This window comes from Schistocerca serialis, chromosome 1, assembly GCF_023864345.2.
Source record: "Schistocerca serialis cubense isolate TAMUIC-IGC-003099 chromosome 1, iqSchSeri2.2, whole genome shotgun sequence".
Lineage (NCBI taxonomy): Eukaryota > Metazoa > Arthropoda > Insecta > Orthoptera > Acrididae > Schistocerca > Schistocerca serialis.
Window position 1 is genome coordinate 130,628,074 of NC_064638.1, and position 21,626 is coordinate 130,649,699.

The window sequence follows — 21,626 nt, forward strand, 5'->3', positions numbered from 1 at the left end:
AATCTGATGAACAGTGTGAGTAGCAACCTGCAACTGTTCGCTGATGACACTGCAGTATACGGGGAAGTATCGTCGTTGACTGACTGTAGAAGAATAGACGACGACTTATACAGAATTTCTATTTGGCTTGATAACTGGTAGCTTCCTCTGTGTGTAGAAAAATATAAGCAACAGAGATGACTAGGAAAAATAATCGTATAATATTCGAGTATAGTACAGGGTGTCCCAAGACAGAATGACCCGACTTTAAATAGAATTATTTATTAAAAGAAGTGCTTAACACCAACAAATTGCATACTAAATTACTCAGAAAAGACAGAACTTTATAAATATCCATCTTAAATGTTCAATATGTCCTCCATTGGCTGCATGGACGACGTCCAGCCGATAGCCGAATTCTTCCCAAACCGAGCGTAAGGTGTTCTGTCACTGATGCTACAGCAGCTGATATTCTAGTTTAGTTCATCAATGTCACGAGGTAAGGGAGGAGTGTAAACAAATTGTTTAACATATCCCCACAGGAAGAAATCACCTGGTGTTAAGTCAGGGGACCTAGGAGGCCAAGAGTGTAAGTCCTGGTCTCGCATTCCTGTACGCCCTATCCAATGTTGACATTGAGGAAACTACGCATGTTGTTGTGCCAGTGTGGTGGTGCTCCATCTTTCTGATAGATGAAATTGTCAGAGTCAAGTTATGGGAATAACCAGTCCCATAGCGTTGCAAGTTATGATTTTGCTGTTACGGTTTCTTCCTCAAAAAAGTAGGGCCCATAAACCTTGCTTTGCGAAACAGCACAAAAAACATTCACTTTTGGTGAATCATCTACATCTACATCTACATTTATACTCCGCAAGCCAGCCAACGGTGTGTGGCGGAGGGCACTTTACGTGCCACTGTCATTACCTCCCTTTCCTGTTCCAGTCGCGTATGGTTCGCGGGAAGAACGACTGTCTGAAAGTCTCCGTGCGCGGTCTAATCTCTCTGATTTTACATTCGTGATCTCCTCGGGAGGTATAAGTAGGGGGAAGCAATATATTCGATACCTCATCCAGAAACGCACCCTCTCGAAACCTGGCGAGCAAGCTACACCGCGATGCAGAGCGCCTCTCTTGCAGAGTCTGCCACTTGAGTTTATTAAACATCTCCGTAACGCTATCACGGTTACCAAATAACCCTGTGACGAAACGCGCCGCTCTTCTTTGGATCTTCTCTATCTCCTCCGTCAGACCGATCTGGTGCGGATCCCACACTGATGAGTAATACTCAAGTATAGGTCGAACGAGTGTTTTGTAAGCCACCTCCTTTGTTGATGGACTACATTTTCTAAGCACTCTCCCAATGAATCTCAACCTGGTACCCGCCTTACCAACAATTAATTTTATATGATCATTCCACTTGAAATCGTTCCGCACGCATACTCCCAGATATTTTACAGAAGTAACTGCTACCAGTGTTTGTTCCGCTATCATATAATCATACAATAAAGGATCTTTCTTTCTATGTATTCGCAATACATTACATTTGTCTATGTTAAGGGTCAGTTGCCACTCCCTGCACCAAGTGCCTATCCGCTGCAGATCTTCCTGCATTTCGCTACAATTTTCTAATGCTGCAACTTCTCTGTATACTACAGCATCATCCGCGAAAAGCCGCATGGAACTTCCGACACTATCTACTAGGTCACGTTCATGTTGAATTGTTTCATGAGGATTTTCGAGCCCCCATCTATTCACATTATGACGGTGAACCTTACTGCTAATATGGAAAGTTGCCTCATCGCTGAATATGAACTGTGACATCAAAGTGTCATCTTTCATGTCCTATAGAACAGCATTGCTAAAGTCCACTCGCTTCACTTTGTATCTCGAAGAGCTTGTACCAGTAGTAATAGGTATGATTTGAGGGCTAAACGACACCGTAACACACGCCACACTGTCATGGGTGGTAACGCGAGTTCTCGGCTAGCACGACGCGTGGACTTATTGGAGCTCTGCTCAAATGCTCATCGGGTTTGTTTGTTTGTTCAGGAATGCGTGGCTGGCCAGGACTTTTGCCTTTACAGAGGCACCCTGTTCCTTCAAGCTGTTTATACCACCGTCGAATGTTCTTTGGCGATGGTGGTTTAGCACGAAATCGAATATGACACGCCCACTGATTGAATACGACTAAATTCAATAACACAATAAACCTTCTGTTGCGCAGACGCCATATTGCGCGAGACTGGCTGCACGCTCCAGGTCAGCGCTCGTAGCGACATCCAGCGGATTTTTTCTGAAACTCTAGACCATGCCGATTACATCTAGAGCTGTTTCAGGTACCTAGTAACACTTGTCTCAATATTATTACAAGTTAAAATAGGGTCATTCTTTTTGGGACACCTTTTATTATTGATGTGCTGCTTGTCACAGCCACGTAGATTAAAAATTTAGGCGAATCGTTGCAGAGCGACTTGAAATGGAACGAGCACACAAGGATGGTGGTAGGGAAGGCGAGTGGGCGACTTCGGTTCATTCGGAGAGTCTTAGGAACGTATAGCTCATCCATAAAGGAGGCTGCCTATAGAACACTTTTTTTTCCTCTTGCTCCATTGGAGGGTGGAATGGGAAAGGAAATAACCATCAGTTGCGCATGGTACCCTCCACCAGGCACCATACAGTGGTTTGCAGAGTTTATGTGTAGGTGTAGATCTAGATGAGCTGTTTGGATCCAGTGTGTTAGGTTACTGCACCCGTAGAAGGGTAACTTACATATCGTCTAGAACTGCACTACTGACGTGAAATCTGCTCATGTGAAAAAAGTTGGAAAAAAGAAATAAAACATACGTTCGAGCAAAGAAATATTCTTTCTTTGCCAGATCGTAAACATTCAGTCTTGGCCTTGTAGGTCCAAACTAAATGGAAGAAAGATTTCTGTGTCATTAGAAGCGGAGTGTAAATTTAGATTGAACAAGAATGGGAAAAGGTACTGACCATGACTTCGTTGGCGTCATCAATGCAGCACTCGGGCAACGGAAAACTCGTATCCGAATAAGCGGGAGTAGATGCGAACCCCATTCTGGCGTGGTAGCTCAGCACGTTTGGAAAGGGAGCTGTCCAGCTACATCCTTGGAGAATTTTACATACTGGCAATGCGGTCACACCTTGGAAAAATTTATTGACAGTTATGCATTCCGTTCTACAGAGTCTGAGAATGACTTTGTGCCAAAAAGTCTTGATATGAACGTGACAGTAAGCAGAACATCATATTAGTCTCCTCCAACGGTTTAGCCCACGAACTTTCAGGTATGAATTTCAAATTTTGTTTCTACAGTATATTTCACAAAACAAATAACTTGCATTTCGTCAAAACTTAAGCACGTGATGTGCAAAATGGGAAATCTTTTGGCATATACTTTTGGGTATAGTGGATACAGATTTCCATCCATGTACACAAAAAGTTTCTCTCAATAAAAAAAAAAAACTCTGTTCAGAAATCTCCCGTTTCTGCAAATAAATGCAAACTACCCTTATGGTGATCTCATGCTTTGCATTTTACGGCTATCGCGATTCGTGATAAACTGCATTGCGCAAATAAACGTTCTGTAACGAAGACTGAAACTTGAAGTTACTCCACTCTCCCAGTTTCCTTAAAGAATGATTAAGAAACGCGGCAGGTTTACTATATGCAGTCAACAACATTCTTATTTCCTGGAAGCCTCCGAAGGTTTCGCCCTTGGCGTCATCGTGCCTAATATAGAGGAACGTGTTTTCTTGGCTTTATAACCTATTTTTCTCAAGCTGTCATCTACAAAGCAACCCTTTTTATGCTTGGTACTTGAGTAATTATGTGTCCTGCGATCGTTAGCATTCACTTCGGCTATTTAATTACCCGTAGCGCTTTGATAAATGACTTAAATCTCCGGTAGCTGTCGTCACATGGTAGAAATAATTGAATCCCCTAACTTATGAGATCACCTGTTACAAGGCAGCACCGAGTTTTTTCACTGAGCCCTCCACATCTGGCACTTCGCTCATTCACTTTCTTTCGTTGAATAAGCACGTATAAGGGGAAAAAATTAAAGATTTTTTGAAATATTATTAAGAGATAGGAATATGTCCTTATAGGTCCCACTCATGAAGCCGTTTCATTCTGTTATGCTTCCAAACAGCAAACAATAAAATTAATGATATCCGAGTGTCTTACGTTGCCAGATACTATCATGCTTCAAAGTATTCGAATGACCTGAATTACTTTCCGCCTGATCTGTATGTAAGCCACATAATGTAAATGCCTTGCAGCTACAGTCGTTTAACTATAAAAAATGTTTACTACAAGAAACCACCAGAGAACTTTGCTCTGCTCTGTATGGCAATCAGTCCAGATGCAAATTACTACTATGGTAACAAAAATATCCAGAAACCCATTATTACAGTCGACACAGTTTTTAACACTTCTAAACTCAAATTTATTACAATAAATAACATCTCAAAAGGCAAGTTCTAACTTCAAATTATTGTTGTTGTGGTCTTCAGACCAAAGACTAGTTTGATGCAGCTCTCCATTGTCATGTACCCTGTGCACGCCTCTTCAGCTTCGAATAACTGCTGCAGCCTACACCCTTCTGAATCTGCTTACTGTATTCACCTCTTTGTCTCCCTCTACCATTACACCCTCCCCCCCCCCCCCCCCCTCCCACGCTTCCCTCCAGTACTAAATTCGTGATCCCTTGATGCCACAAAACGTGTTCTACCAACCGATCCCTTCTTCTAGTCAAGTTGTTCCACAAATTCCTCTCCTCCCCAATTCTATTCAATACATTCTCATTAGTTACATGATACACTCATCTAATCTTCGACATTCTTCTATAGCACCACATTCCAGAAACTGTTTTATCTTCCACTTTTCAGTTCCATACATAACTATACTCAAATACCTTCAGAAAAGAATTCTTAACACTTAAATCTATATTCGATGTTAACAAATTCCTCATCTTCAGAAACGCTTTCCTTGCCGTTGCCAGTCTACACTTTATATCCTCTCTACTTCGACCATTATCAGTTATCTTGCTGCCCAAATAGCAAAACTCATATACTAGTTTCAGAGTATCGTTTCCTAATCACATTACCTCACCATCACCTGATTTAATTTGACTACTTTCCATTATCCTTGGTTTGCTTTTTTTGATGTTCATTTTACATCCTCCTTTCAAGACACTGTCCATTCCGTTCAACTGCTCTTACACTCCTTTGCTATCTCTGACAGAATTACAATGTCATCTGCAAAGCTCAAAGTTTTTATTTCTTCTCCATATGGACTTTTATTCCTACTCCAAATTTTCTTTGGTCTCCCTCACCGCTTGCTCAATGTACCGACTGTATAACGTAGGGTACAGGCTCTAATCCTGCCCCACTCCTGGTCTCGACCACTGCTTTCCTTCATGCCCCTCGATTCTTATGTCATCTGTTTATTGTACTAGTTATAAACAGCCTTTCGGTGCCTGTGTTTTAGCTCTACTACCTTCAGAATTTCAAGGAGAGTCTTCCAGCCAACATTCCCAGAAGCTTTCTCTAAGTTTACAAATGCTATAAACGTAGGTTTGCCTTTCTTTAACCTATCCTCTAAAATAAATCGTAGAGTCAGTATCGCTTCGCGTGTGTCTCCATTTTTCCGAAATCCAAACAGGCGTCACTGGATACTGATACGGAGGGGCATGTGGTCAGCACACCGCTCTCCCGGAGCCATTGTCAGTCGTCGTGACCGGTGCTGCTACTTCTCAGGGAAGTAGCTCGTCAAGGGCTGAGTGCACCTCTCTTGCCAACAGCCCGTGGCAGACACGGGCGGTGACCGATCCAAGTACTAGCCAAGCACGACAGCGCTTCACTCCTCTGATCTGACAGGAGCCGGTGTTACCACGGCGGCAAGGCCAGCTCCAATACATTTACTGCAAAACCCAGTACTGGCTACGCACCTTAATGCTTTTATCCATACTCTCCCATCAGAAGTCCAACCAACTCCGTCCACCCGACGATGAAATTCGTCCCATTATATACAGTTCTTTCCATCCTTAGCCACAACGCCCCAGCTCACACCTCCCTTCCATTTTCTGCCCTCTACCTTCCTCCTCCTCAACTACTTTTAGATGCTACTTACGGCTCCACATGGCCCCATAGAAGTACACATTTTAGCTTCATCATGAAAACATCCATTTTCATGCACCACCAGCATCTCCATTGTAACATAGAATCATTATTGTCATTAATAATTATATTTTAACTGTAGAACACAATCAACTAAAAAGTCTTGAGAGTCGTACATATGTCCACCAAAGTGTATTTAAGAAAATTACATTTTTTAATCTGCTTTTTATACAGGGCTATTACAAATGATTGAAGCGATTTCATAAATTCACTGTAGCCCCATTCATTGACATATGGTCACGACACACTACAGATACGTAGAAAAACTCATAAAGTTTTGTTCGGCTGAAGCCGCACTTCAGGTTTCTGCCGCTAGAGCGCTCGAGAGCGCAGTGAGACAAAATGGAGACCGGAGCCGAGAAACCATATGTCGTGCTTGAAATGCACTCACATCAGTCAATCATAACAGTGCAACGACACTTTAGGACGAAGTTCAACAAAGATCCACCAACTGCTAGCCCCATTCGGCGATGGTATGCGCAGTTTAAAGCTTCTGGATGCCTCTGTAAGGGGAAATCAACGGGTCGGCCTGCAGTGAGCGAAGAAACGGTTGAACGCGTGCGGGCAAGTTTCACGCGTAGCCCGCGGAAGTCGATGAATAAAGCAAGCAGGGAGCTAAACCTACCGCAGCCGACGGTTTGGAAAATCTTACGGAAAGGGCTAAAGCAGAAGCATTTCTTAAACAGGGGATTGGAAAACCGATGGATCGGTCGTGGTGGAGATCATGATCAACAGTTCATGTCATGGCCTCCACGCTCTCCCGACTTAACCCCATGCGATTTCTTTCTGTGGGGTTATGTGAAAGATTCAGTGTTTAAACCTCCTCTACCAAGAAACGTGCCAGAACTGCGAGCTCGAATCAACGATGCTTTCGAAATCATTGATGGGGACATACAGTGCCGAGTGTGGGAGGAACTTGATTATCGGCTTGATGTCTGCCGAAACACTAAAGGGGCACATATCGAACATTTGTGAATGCCTAAAAAAACTTTTTGAGTTTCTGTATGTGTGTGCAAAGCAATGTGAAAATATCTCAAATAATAAAGTTATTGTAGAGCTGTGAAATCGCTTCAATCATTTGTAATAATCCTGTATATATTACAACTTTTGTGATACAGGTTGTTCCGAAATTGTTAATTGCTACAGGAGGTAGAGCATGTCAAAGCAAACCTATTTCCATATGAAATATATGGCCTCTGAAGTCATCTTGTAAGGTTAGGGAACATTTTGTTAGTGGTGCTGATGTATGGTGTTGTGTCGGTGGCGGTGACTGGGAATGTGTACTCACATTCGATAGCAACAATTCCCATGTTTGGGCACATTAGAATCGAAGAGGTACCCGACCTCGAGTTCATCAACAGCGATTAGGTTTTAATGTGTGGGGCTGAATTTTCGGTTATAGGTTGTTTGGACCATACATTCACCCATTCTACCTCAATGGAGGAGACATCGCATGTTCGTGGAATATGTGTGGAACATGTGTTGCCAGAAGAGATGGAGGATGTACCTCTGAATGTGCTGCCAGCACGATGGGAAGCCAGCCCATTTCAGCATTGTTGTGAGGGACCATCTGAGAGCCACGTTCGGCAACCGATGGATCAGCCGACGTGACGCTGTGGCCTGGCCACACGGGTCACCTGATCTCAAGTGTCTGGATTTCTTCCTCTGGGGGCAAATAGTGTTTGTAGCCACAGACCCCGTCGCTAGAATAGCCGTCGCTGTTGGTACAATTGCAAACACGCTAGCCATCTTCGAACGGGCATGACAGTCAACGGTCCGATCCATACAGGCCAACGGTCGCGCATTCGTGCAGTTTCTGTTAATTCCACTACTGTAATTAGCGTGCTGAACTACCTTTTGTGTAAATCGTCCCGAGCATTGGAAATTCCTGTCGGGGACCATACATACCATAACAGCATTTTTTTGTTTTGATGTTCTCTACCTCCTGTGTTGATTTGAACGAGCAGTTTCGTATACCCCTGTATACGCACAACGTTTGTCTGAAGAGCACTTTTATAAAGGAAACAAAAACACACGGATGTTATTTGCCACTTGACAATGGCCGAGCGGCACCCTACTGAAAGCTCGCGGATATATTTCAGAATCGACATCATGTAACACCTGAGGCTGCTTGTCAATTTTTTCACACACAGTTATCCACCAACTGTTGTACGCAGGTCATGGACATAGGAAAATGTTACCAGGTAACGATGTTCGAAAAATGTGGTAAAAATACACGTAATATTTAGAAACTTCCGCTAAGAGTTACATACATAAATAAAGAAACACAGTCTCAAAAATATGATATTTATCAACAACGTTTGGTAATGCAGAGGTAGATACATGGAGTGTCAACAGGAGAGAACTATCCAAGGAATACACAAAATAAAACGTCAAAGAAGCAGATTAATCATTTCTAATCTGTGAGTGCTGTAGGTTTTTCTAATCAATTAGCCCTCATGACTTATATTACCTTTGCAACTATATATCTGGTGAATTTTCGATATATTGTTTGTATTTCAGTTCGAGTTGTTCATTCAAAATGGAATTTATTTCTTTAGACAATGTGAAGAAAATTTCTATCTCTTGTATGAGATCGATGTATCTTCTGTTCCCTGCTCTATGTTAACTTGGGACTCCATGCGCCTATCTCTGCATGACAAAATATTGTTGATAAATATTATATTTCTGACATTGTGTATGTAATTCTTGATATTGACAATACTTTGTAAGTATTGCTTGTATATTTACTACAAGATCCGAAGCCCCTTTCCACCTGAAATTTTTCTGTGTCAATGACGTACGCACAACAGGTGCTGCAAAATGGCGTTTGGCCGAAACCGGTGGCATAATAAAAGATAAACTAAAACGGAGACTACCTTGCTATACGATGTATTAGTGCAGTTTGTAAAAAGCTGTGGCACATAGTCGACCACAGAAGCTATTGTGGATTGTGGCTGTAGAACCTTGATGCTGCTGAAGGTCCGAGGATATTTTATTCAGTCACATCTCTTCTAGCAAGTGCATTTATTACACTATCTATCTTTGCCCGTTCACTGACAATAAAGTAAGACAACCTGCTTTTGCGTACCTAATCACTGAAATAATTTGTGGAAGAACAATGTTACGGTAGTACTGGAGTCATCAGTGATCGTGCAAATGTTTATTTTGAAAATAGTTTTTTTTTCGGCACAGTAACTCAGAATGAATCACAGACAATGTCGTCCCTCAGTGATTGGAGTAAACTGTTGCATGCGTGAAGATAGCCGGTGACGCCCAAACCTGTGGTTTCTTATCGAAATTGTGGGTGACTGCGCTGGAAAACAAACTATCTCCAAAACAAATAAATTTGTTGGAAATTTGAAGTGTTGTCCCTGTAATTGCTCCAGTTGTAGAAACAGGCCTCGCGGGACAGGATAGCGTACCTGGACAGGATGTCGACCTTTTTGTGGAGGATGTTGATCTGCTCGTTCCAGGCGGCCACGTGGAGCTGGAACGTGTCCCAGACGTGGGCGCGCTCCTGCAGGTTCTTCACGTTGCTGTCGATGCTGGACAGCGTGGTCGCCGTCGTCACCATCCGGTGCTCCAGCTTCCCCAGGTACAGCGTGTTGAACTTCTCCAGCGACTCTGCAACAACACGCCGTCTGCTACAGACAACACACTGGTGCGAGCACGTCGTGGTTAAATAGACGGACTTCGGTGAGATTCCAGGGCCGGCTCTGGCGGTGAGGGGGGAGGTGGGGGGGCGAACGATGCCACCTCCCAAAGTGGCAGGTTTCTGGGGGCGCCAAAATTTTACGTTTTAGTATGGTCTACAAAGGATGAGTTAAAAAAGACTGTGAAAGTTTTGCTCAAATAAAGTGGCGTGTGCCACGCGGGGCAGCCGCGTGGTCATGGGCGCCATGTCACGGATCGCAAGCTCCCCCGGTCGGAGGTTCCAATCCTCCCTCGGGCGTGAGTGTGTGTGTTGTCCTTAGCATGAGTTAGTTTAAGTTAGATTAAGTAGTGTGTAAGCTTAGGGACCGATGACCTCAGCAGTTTGGTTCCACAGGACTTACCACAAATTTCCAAAGAGGTGTGAAATAAGTTGGAAATACAAATCACACACAAAATCTAATGTCTTATTGGAAACTATCTATGCTATAGTGAAAAAGATGAGAAATGAAGCATTGGAATTAATCATTTTGGGCACGTCTTTGAAAATCGCAGTGACAATGGTCCCAACTCAGTTTCTTTCATACGCTTCAAATGTACGAATGGAAGTAAAATGAACCGCAAGTCAGCTGGAATTGGTGATTTCTTTATTGTCGCAACCGTTATCGCTACATTAAAACAGCATCTTCAGGCGAAAACAGTATCACATTAGTGTACCAAGACGCACCAAACGTTCGTGGTCAAAAATCAAACCCCTGAAGAGGGGAAGTCGTCAAAATAAATAAAACAGGACATCGGGCCGAATACTGCTGCACCCTTGAAACCGCCACAGGTGCGGCAATGTGCTATTCACTGCGATGCGTTACTTTACTCTGACGACTTCCCCTCTTCAGGGGTTTGAGTTTTGACTGAGAACGTTGGAGGCGTCTTGGTGCGCTAATGTAACAGTGTTATAATTCACCTGACGATACTTTTAAAATGCTGCGAAAGCGGTTGTGAAAGCAATCACCAAATACAGCTTCTTGTGGTTCATTTTGTTTCCATTCATTATGAAGTTCAACGGCAGCGGCTGCCCACATTACAAAGTTCTATGTGACTTGAAATTTAGCTGCGTCAGCTTGAAAGCCCCTAAATAAACGAATAACTGTATTACAATGAAATAAAGATATATGTGAGCATATGATGGCCAAACAGTTACTACACAGCAAACACAAACTCCTACAGCAGTATCTCTAACAAAGGACTTCGTAATAAATGAATAAATAAGGAGTAAGTAAAATAAGCATTGCCTGTCACATGCCATAGCTTTTTTAATCCAGTCATTGTGATTAAGCGGCGCTTACACGTTGATAGATGGATAGTGTCCTTCCCTTAGCATTCCGTCTCCTTTCGGTTTACCGTTAACACCATTTACATTGCTATTACTCTTCTTCTTGCTACGCTTCTTTAAATTATTTTTATACTTTCTGTAACTTCTTCTACGTGTTCGGTCATTGTCTTTTCTTCTTCAGCGTTGAAGCTACAATGAATAGACAGTAACATTAAGATCATACGGGAAAAACCTAACAAATATTATTTTGGAGTTGAAGCATCTTAACTGCAGTGCATGAACTGTTCATCCACTTTCGTCGTATTTCACATTATTGGCGTTCGAACAACTATATTTAGGATTTAATTGTCACTTTTCGCTACACTAAATGAAAGTGCTTCCCAAACTGCGTTTTTTGATCTATAAATCGTGGCCGTGTCTTGTCGTAAAACACTCCTTCTCGAGATCATATCATAGCCATTTTTTCTTTCGTACTACGGTCACGCTAAATATGCACTGGCGATTTACATTTTCCTTTTTCAAGAAATGAAGCATTTCTACGTAAGTCAGTCGCTGTCTCATGAACTTCCACTTTGTACATCAGAAGTGACGGTCTTAACGTCGACAGTTTGGTATTCAGCTGTCCTGGTTGCTAAAGGTCTCGCATCGCACGTCCACCCCTGCTGAAGGAACAACGAAAAATTAACATATTTTAGTCATATACTCTGCGAGTGGCATAATTTTAGTTGATATAATTAATTTTGGATCTGTAACTCAAAATGTATTACAGCGAGAAAGTTTCACTTCTGTTTGACTGAATGGTTCTGGTCTTAAAAACGCATTCACGTCAAAAAGACGTGTGATATGTGAAAATAAGACGTCATGTGTGAATGAGATTGTGAAGAAGGTTGACTATATCTGAAAATAGGGGGGGGGGGGGGGGGGAGGAGCAGGTGGGGTGGGAGGAAGGAACGGCGCTTGAAATTTTCGTACGGGCCAGCAAAATCCCTACAGCCGGCCCTGGCTGAAATGAGGTGTGATTGTCTCATGTGCTGCAGTTGGTGACTCAAATTTTCCGTATGTATTTTACTTCTCGTTCTGTCCTTGTTGCTTTGGTTGGGGCATTCGGGAGCACTAAGGTTTAAAAAAAACGGCTCTGAGCACTATGGAATTTAACTGCTGAGGTCATCAGTCCCCTAGAACTTAGAACTACTTAAACCTAACTAACCTTAGGACATCATGAATTATGAAGGAAAGCTTTTGACACCGTTCCTCACAAGCGACTTCTAATCAAGCTGCGGGCCTATGGGGTATCGTCTCAGTTGTGCGACTGGATTCGTGATTTCCTGTCAGTAAGGTCGCAGTTCGTAGTAATAGACGGCAAATCATCGAGTAAAACTGAAGTGATATCAGCTGTTCCCCAGGGAAGTGTCCTGGGACCTCTGCTGTTCCTGATCTATATAAATGACCTGGGTAACAATCTGAGCAGTTCTCTTAGGTTGTTCGCAGATGATGCTGTAATTTACCGTCTAGTAAGGTCATCCGAAGACCAGTATCAGTTGCAAAGCGATTTAGAAAAGATTGCTGTATGGTATGGCAGGTGGCAGTTGACGCTAAATAACGAAAAGTGTGAAGTGATCCACATGAGTTCCAAAAGAAATACGTTGGAATTCGATTACTCGATAAATAGTACAATTCTCAAGGCTGTCAATTCAACTAAGTACCTGGGTGTTAAAATTACGAACAACTTCAGTTGGAAAGACCACATAGGTAATATTGTCGGGAAGGCGAGCCAAAGGTTGCGTTTCATTGGCAGGACACTTAGAAGATGCAACAAGTCCACTAAAGAGACAGCTTACACTACACTCGTTCGTCCTCTGTTAGAATATTGCTGCGCGGTGTGGGATCCTTACCAGGTGGGATTGACGGAAGTCATCGAAAGGGTGCAAAAAAGGGCAGCTCGTTTTGCATTATCACGTAATAGGGGAGAGAGTGTGGCAGATATGATACGCGAGTTGGGATGGAAGTCATTAAAGCAAAGACGTTTTTCGTCGCGGCGAGATCTATTTACGAAATTTCAGTAACCAACTTTCTCTTCAGAATGCGAAAATATTTTGTTGAGCCCAACCTGCATAAGTAGGAATGATCATCAAAATAAAATAAGAGAAATCAGAGCTCGAACAGAAAGGTTTAGGTGTTCGTTTCTCCCGCGCGCTGTTCGGGACTGGAATTGTAGAGATAGTATGATTGTGGCTCGATGAACCCTCTGACAAGCACTTAAATGTGAATTGCAGAGTAATCATGTAGATGTAGATGCAGATGATGTAGATCACACACATCCATGCCCGAGGCCGGCTTCGAACCTGCGACCGTAGCGGTCGCGCGGTTCCAGACTGTAGCGATTAAAACCTCTCGGCCACTCCGGCCTGCCACTAAGGTTTAAGTGTTGGTTTAAGTGTTGAATATACAATATCATATAAAGAAAATTATACTGCTGAATTCAGGCTAATTATGAAGCCTGCAACACATTTTTAAAAAATCGGTATAGGTAAACAGCTAAACAGCTAAACATAACGTACTAAGTAATTAGGTGAAAGACAAACTCTCAAAATGTTTTTTGAACATGTTGCCGATACGTTAATTTGCTAAACAGGCGACGAGATACCCACCGACTGTAGTCGCTGTAAATGGCGAAGAACCAGACAGGGGAAGCATTTTGTGTGCTGGAATTTGCCCTTTGTCAATCGGGAGTTAGCATGCAAAGAGCTTTCTGCGGCAAGTTTCATGACGTACCATCAGATTACAACAGCTGAGTGAAATGGTACAAGAAATCCGAGGAGGATGACTGATTGTGAGATGGAAAACATTAGGGCCGACCGGGATTGTCAGAATAAACAATGGACCGTGTGAGGGACGTGATATTCGGAAATCCCACGAAGTGTGCGGTGTTTTGAACATCACTCAGCCAACGATGTTGAAGATCCCTCGCGAGCCATTAAGATGGAAGCTCCTAAAAGAAATAACCCATGACGACAGATTCCACCTGCAGTTCTGTCCTGATATGCACTACCACCCTAAAAATGACGATTTCGCAAGCAAGCTAATTTTCAGGGACACAGTAACTTTTTCGCCTTCCAGAAAAGCTCAGCCGGTACAACACACGCATATGGGGGTCAGAGGATCTACATACAACTGTCGAACACGTCCGTGATTCCGAAAAAGTTTTACGTGTTCACCAAGACAGTCAACAGTCTTCTTCGCTGAGAGAACTGTCACTGGTATCAAATACACTCCTGGAAATGGAAAAAAGAACACATTGACACCGGTGAGTCAGACCCACCATACTTGCTCCGGACACTGCGAGAGGGCTGTACAAGCAATGATCACACGCACGGCACAGCGGACACACCAGGAACCGCGGTGTTGGCCGTCGAATGGCGCTAGCTGCGCAGCATTTGTGCACCGCCGCCGTCAGTGTCAGCCAGTTTGCCGTGGCATACGGAGCTCCATCGCAGTCTTTAACACTGGTAGCATGCCGCGACAGCGTGGACGTGAACCGTATATGCAGTTGACGGACTTTGAGCGAGGGCGTATAGTGGGCATGCGGGAGGCCGGGTGGACGTACCGCCGAATTGCTCAACACGTGGGGCGTGAGGTCTCCACAGTACATCGATGTTGTCTCCAGTGGTCGGCGGAAGGTGCACGTGCCCGTCGACCTGGGACCGGACCGCAGCGACGCACGGATGCACGCCAAGACCGTAGGATCCTACGCAGTGCCGTAGGGGACCGCACCGCCACTTCCCAGCAAATTAGGGACACTGTTGCTCCTGGGGTATCGGCGAGGACCATTCGCAACCGTCTCCATGAAGCTGGGCTACGGTCCCGCACACCGTTAGGCCGTCTTCCGCTCACGCCCCAACATCGTGCAGCCCGCCTCCAGTGGTGTCGCGACAGGCGTGAATGGAGGGACGAATGGAGACGTGTCGTCTTCAGCGATGAGAGTCGTTTCTGCCTTGGTGCCAATGATGGTCGTATGCGTGTTTGGCGCCGTGCAGGTGAGCGACACAATCAGGACTGCATACGACCGAGGCACACAGGGCCAACACCCGGCATCATGGTGTGGGGAGCGATCTCCTACACTGGCCGTACACCACTGGTGATCGTCGAGGGGACACTGAATAGTGCACGGTACATCCAAACCTTCATCGAACCCATCGTTCTACCATTCCTAGACCGGCAAGGGAACTTGCTGTTTCAACAGGACAATGCACGTCCGCATGTATCCCGTGCCACCCAACGTGCTCTAGAAGGTGTAAGTCAACTACCCTGGCCAGCAAGATCTCCGGATCTGTCCCCCATTGAGCATGTTTGGGACTGGATGAAGCGTCGTCTGACGCGGTCTGCACGTCCAGCACGAACGCTGGTCCAACTGAGGCGCCAGGTGGAAATGGCATGGCAAGCCGTTCCACAGGACTACATCCAGCATCTCTACGATCGTCTCCATGGGAGAATAGCAGCCTGCATTGCTGCGAAAGGTGGATATACTCTGTACTAGTGCCGACATTGTGCATGCTCTGTTGCCTGTGTCTAGTTGCCTGTGGTTCTGTCAGTGTGATCATGTGATGTATCTGACCCGAGGAATGTGTCAATAAAGTTTCCCCTTCCTGGGACAATGAATTCACGGTGTTCTTATTTCAATTTCCAGGAGTGTATATCGGCAGGTTGCTCATGCCACGATTTGAAACTGGCTGCAGGGGTACAACCTTTTAAAAAGATGACGCTCCTTGGCGCTAGTCGAGCGGTAACCACGCTTGCTGGACTTTCACTTGTGGCGTCACGTCGAGGATAACGTTTAGGTTCTACGTCTCCGGATAACCTCTGAAACTTGCACACCGCGTCGCAACAGCTTTTCGGCAGTCCTTACCGTCACTCATCGTATGCTGGTTGTGTATGTGCAGAACTGCGCTGCCGATTAAAAGTGCGTGTCACGTGACGAAGCTTGGATACTTAGAACATTTATAAACAGTGTATAAAAGGCTTTGAGAGATTGTCTTCCACATACTGTATCATTTATAACCTAGTTCTCGGTCATTTATTTGTACCATTTATTTGAAATGTTAGATGAACTTTACGTTTTCTTTGTATGTTAACCAAAAGAAACAATCCGTGTAGGTGCGAGTAGGACTTGCGTACCGATGCTTCCGTACAAATTTACACTACTGGCCATTAAAATAGCTACACCAAGAAGAAATGCAGATGATAAACGGGTATTCATTGGACAAATACATTATACTAGAACTGACATGTGATTACATTTTCACGCAATTTGGGTGAATAGATCCTGAGAAATCAGTACCAAGAACAATCACCTCTGGCCGTAATAACGGCCTTGATACGCCTGGGCCTTGAGTAAAACAAAGCTTGGATGGCGTGTACAGGTACAGCTGCCAATGCAGCTTCAACACGTACCACATTTAATCAAGAGTAGTGACTGGAGTATTGTGACGAGCCAGTTGCTCGGCCACCATTCGCCAGACGTTTTCAATTGGTGAGAGATCTGGAGAATGTGCTGACCAGGGCAGCAGTTCAAATGGCTCTGAGCACTATGGGACTTAACATCATAGGTCATCAGTCCCCTAGAAATTAGAACTACTTAAACTTAACTAACCTAAGGACATCACACACATCCATTTTCGAGGCAGGATTCGAACCTGCGACCGTAGCAGTTCCGCGGTTCCGGACTGCAGCGCCTAGAACCGCAAGACCACCGCGGCCGGCAAGGGCAGCAGTCGAACATTTTCTGTATCCAGAAAGGCCCGTACAGAACCTGCAACATGCGGTCGTGCATTATCCTGCTGAAATGTAAGGTTTTGCAGGAATCGAATGAAGGGTAGAGCCACGGGTCGTAACACATCTGAAATGTAACGACCACTGATCAAAGTGCCGTCGATGCGAACAAGAGGTGACCGAGATGTGTAACCAATGGCACCCTATACCATCACGCCGGGTGATATGCCAGTATGGCGATAACGAATACACGCTTCCAATGTGCGTTCACCGCGTTGTTCCCAAACACGGATGCGACAATCATGATGCTGTAAACAGTACCTGGATTCATCCGAAAAAATGACTTTTGCCATTCGTGCACCTAGGTTCGTCGTTGAGTACAACATCGCAGGCGCTCATGTCTGTGATGCAGCGTCAAGGGTAACCGCAGCCATGGTCTCCGAGCTGATAGTCCATGCTGCTGCAAACGTCGTCGAACTGTTCGTGCAGATGGTTGTTGTCTTGCAAACGTCCCCATCTGCTGACTCAGGGATCGAGACGTGGCTGCACGATCCGTTACAGCCATGCGTATAAGATGCCTGTCATCTCGACTGCTAGTGATACGAGGCCGTTGGGGTCCAGCACTTCGTTCCGTATTACCCTCCTGAACCCAGCGATTCCATATTCTGCTAACAGTCATTGGATCTCGACCAACGCGAGCAGCAATGTCGCAATACGATAAGCCGCAATCGCGATAGGCTACAATCCGACCTTTATCAAAGTCGGAAACGTGATGGTACGCATTTTTCCTCCTTACACGAGGCATCACAACAACGTTTCAGCAGGCAACGCCGGTCAACTGCTGTTTGTGTATGAGAAATCGGTAGGAAACTTTCCTCATGTCATCACGTTGTAGGTGTCGCCAATGGCGCCAACCTTGTGTGAATGCTCTGGAAAGCTATCACAGCATCTTCTTCCTGTCGGTTAAATTTCGCGTCTGTAGTGCGTCATCTTCGTGGTGCAGCAATTTTAATGGCCAGTAGCCTAATTACGTGCACAGATAGTTTATCCATTCCTGGATCGATAATCTAGACGGCTTTTACCTATTATCGATATCGATAGTGGTAAGATACAGCTCTCGGGAATTCCAAGAAAATAATGTCATCCACATTGTACCGCAGGTCATTTGATAATGACAATTTACCCGAAACAGTTCTGTAGTGAAAGTAAAGGAAATAAAAGTTAATATCACACGGTAGTGAGTCTGGACACTCCTTATAAATACTTTCATGAATGTTTTAAGTTTTAATCCACCTGTCATGAAATATGCTATTCAATACCACTTCAACCGCAGGCGAGCTATGTGCCGGACATCCATCATGTTGGAAGTACATCGCCGTTCTGTCATGCAGTGAAACATCTTGTAGTAACATCGGTAGAACATTACGTAGGAAATCAGCATACATTCCACCATTTAGATTGCCATCGGTAAAATGGGGGCCAGTTGTCCTTCCTCCCATAATGCCGCACCATACATTAACCCGCCAAGGTCGCTGATGTTCCGCTTGTCGCAGCCATCGTGGATTTTCCGTTGCCCAATAGAGCATATTATGCCGGATTTGTGTAACTTCGCATTTGCTATCGAAATTTTCCAGGAAGCACTGTGGAGACAATATTGGACTAATTACAGCACGCACAAGAGCATTAAAGCACTCATTTTCCCGCCGTCCATAGGGAAAGACATTGTAATATAGTGTCCCATAAAGGGGTTTACTGTGTCTGAAAATTAATAAGTTTTACAAAAATAACCAAAAACTATGAATTTTTAAATGACATAGAGGGTCACGATATTACTATTGATGTTTTGCTGCTGAAGATGTTCTAAACGTCCTACATCTGCAGACAATACAGCGCCTGCAACGCTGGGGAACAGATCGACATATATGTGTTATCGTATTGATATGGATTCATACGCATTCAGAATCACGCCTCTCATGTTACCCAGCGCACGTGGCTCTATGGCGAAGACGATGTCCTTCGGGGTTTCCCACAGATAGAAGTCAAATGGCATTAGATCGGGAGATCCGGATGGAAATTCTACACTTTCTCGTTGGCTTATCCACCTTTAAGAAAATGTTTCCCCCAGGAACCGCCACACGTCGCGATGGGAATGTGATGACGCGCAGTTTTGTTGAAAAAAATAATCTTCGTCTCAGTACAGCTGGTGAACAGCTGGTACAATTCATTCCTGCAACACGGTAAGATACTTTACAACCGTCACCGTCACTTGAAAGGAGAATAACCCTAGAAGTCACTCACTGACATCCCACACCACATTGATAACCCAGGAAGACTGACAGCTCGTTCTTCCGTAATATAAAGATTATCTCTTGCCCAGTCCGCCCCCGGTAGCTGAGTGGTCAGCGTGACAGAATGTCAATCCTGAGGGCCCGGGTTCGATTCCCGGCTGGGTCGGAGATTTTCTCCGCTTAGGGACTTGGTGTTATGTTGTCCTAATCATCATCATTTCATCACCATCGACGCGAAAGTCGCCGCAGTGGCGTCAAATCCAAAGACTTGCACCAGGCGCACGGTCTATCCGACGGGAGGCCCTAGTCACACGACCTTTTTTTTTTTATCTCTTGCCCAGTACACACAGTTACGGCGATTGAGGGTTCCATTCAGTTTGGAAGTCGTCACATCAGACCAAACAATGACATCAGTCAATTGTTCGTCATCGGAAATCTATTTACAAAATTAAAGACGCTGGTCTGGATCGTCCTCATTCATCGCGTAATGCAAGCTTGGAAAGTAGGGTTTCCACTTTGCTCGCTTTAGAATGCAGTGAACAACTGATCTGCTAACACATGATTCAAGCTTAGCTTGCCGTATGGACTTCTTTGGGAATATTGTGAAACCTTGTATTCCTGCGTCCATCCCTCTTTCATCCGCTACTGATTTCTTCCTGCCACATCGTCCCTTCTTTAAATCATGCACACTTTCCCCCCTCTCAATTTTGTCGCGTTAATTTCGTTATTGCTACACGTGACGGTGGCGCAATATCAAACTCTGTGTCCCATAGCCTCTGCACTTTTTTCATGGTTTCACATTTCCTATAACACTTAGGATCCACCGTCCTTGTTTCTTCTTGTTATTTATGTGTAGTTGTATTGTATGTATTGTATTGTATGTTAACCGGGAACCTAGAAACGACGGAGAGGCTCCATCCCCGCCGCAGCCGCAGTGGTCCACAGCCCCACGACGACTACCACAGTCCACATCACCCCTCCGCCGTCCCACACCGAACCCAGGGTTATTGTGCGGTTCGGCCCTTCGTGAATCACAGTTGCCGCGCGGGGTAGCCGCGCGGTCCGGGACGTCTTGCACAGGCCGCGCGGCTCTTCCTGTCGGAGGTTCGAGTCCTCCTTCGGGCATGGGTGTGTGTGTTGTCCATAGCGGCAGTTAGTTTAAGTAAGATTACGTAGTGTGTAAGCTTAGAGACCGATGACCTAAGCAGTTTGGTCCCATAAAATCTTACCACAAATTTACAAAAAATGGTTCAAATGGCTCTGAGCACTATGGAACTTAACTGCTGAGGTCATCAGTCCCCTAGAACTTAGAACTACTTAAATCTAACTAACCTAAGGACATCACACACATCCATGCCCGAGGCAGGATTCGAACCTGCGACCGTAGCAGTCCCGCGGTTCCGGACTGCAGCGCCTAGAACCGCACGGCCACAGCGGCCGGCACAAATTTACAATTTGAATCACAGTTGCCTCGGCGCCCGTTTTGGATAGCGCCATTTTCCCATGCACGGAATACTTTATCAACGGCGGTACGCGAACTGTTTATAAACTGAGCCGTATCGGAGATGTATCCACCCTTGGCCCGCAAGCCAATGGTCACCCCCTTTTGGATGCCAGATAAATCGTCCAGTACCGCGCTACGACAACCACTGCACTGTTTTATGCGCTTCCCTGACACGCTGTACATACCCTACACTGCTGGCGTTGCTACCGGCAGTCTGTTAGTGGTTATTGCATGTTGACGTCGATCATAGACGGTGGTCTCATCAAAGTGATTGGAGCGTGTAAAAGTCTATATTTTGGTAACATGTTACTTTATTAAAATTGATTACCAGTTTCGGCTTTAACGGCATCATTTCATTCAAAAGTTTCGGCAGCTACAGGCAGGCGTGCGGTACTGACTATGCAGCTATGCACCACTGCTGTAACTTTTATATCTGATGATGGTTGCAAAGGAAGTGGTAATTAATTTTAATAAGGTGACATGTGACCGAGACGTAGACTTCTATATGGAATCATAATATGTGGTATCCACTGCCATGCACTTCACAGTAGTTTGAAATGTACGTAGAAGTAGATTTCCGCAAATCGTGCCGGTCGTGGTTGGCCGAGCGGTTCTAGGCGCTTCAGCCAGGAACCGAGCTGCTACTAAGGTCGCAGGTTCGAATCCTGCCTCGGGCATGGGTGTGTGTGATGTCCTTAAGTTAGTTAGGTTTAAGTAGTTCTAAGCCTAGGAGACTGCTGACCTCAAATGGTAAGTCCCATAGTGCTTAGAGCCATTGGAACCATTTTAACCGTAATTCGTTTCAAGCTAATATCAGAATGTTCGCTTTGAAAATGCCCCGTCTGATTTCTTTGCAATACTTGTCTTACCCGTGGTTGTTCAGAAATGGCTCTGAGCACTATAGGACT

The 21,626-nt window shown here is 44.8% G+C and overlaps 1 protein-coding gene across 1 annotated transcript in view; it reads right to left on the reverse strand.

Annotated features, from left to right (window-relative positions):
* Positions 1–21,626, reverse strand: part of LOC126455783 (angiopoietin-related protein 6-like) — a 1,041,335-nt gene that overhangs the window by 378,715 nt on the left and 640,994 nt on the right. The window contains exon 3 of the mRNA XM_050091581.1: positions 9,602–9,803. Within this exon, the coding sequence (XP_049947538.1) occupies positions 9,602–9,803 (202 nt within the window). The remainder of the gene's footprint in view (positions 1–9,601; positions 9,804–21,626) is intronic.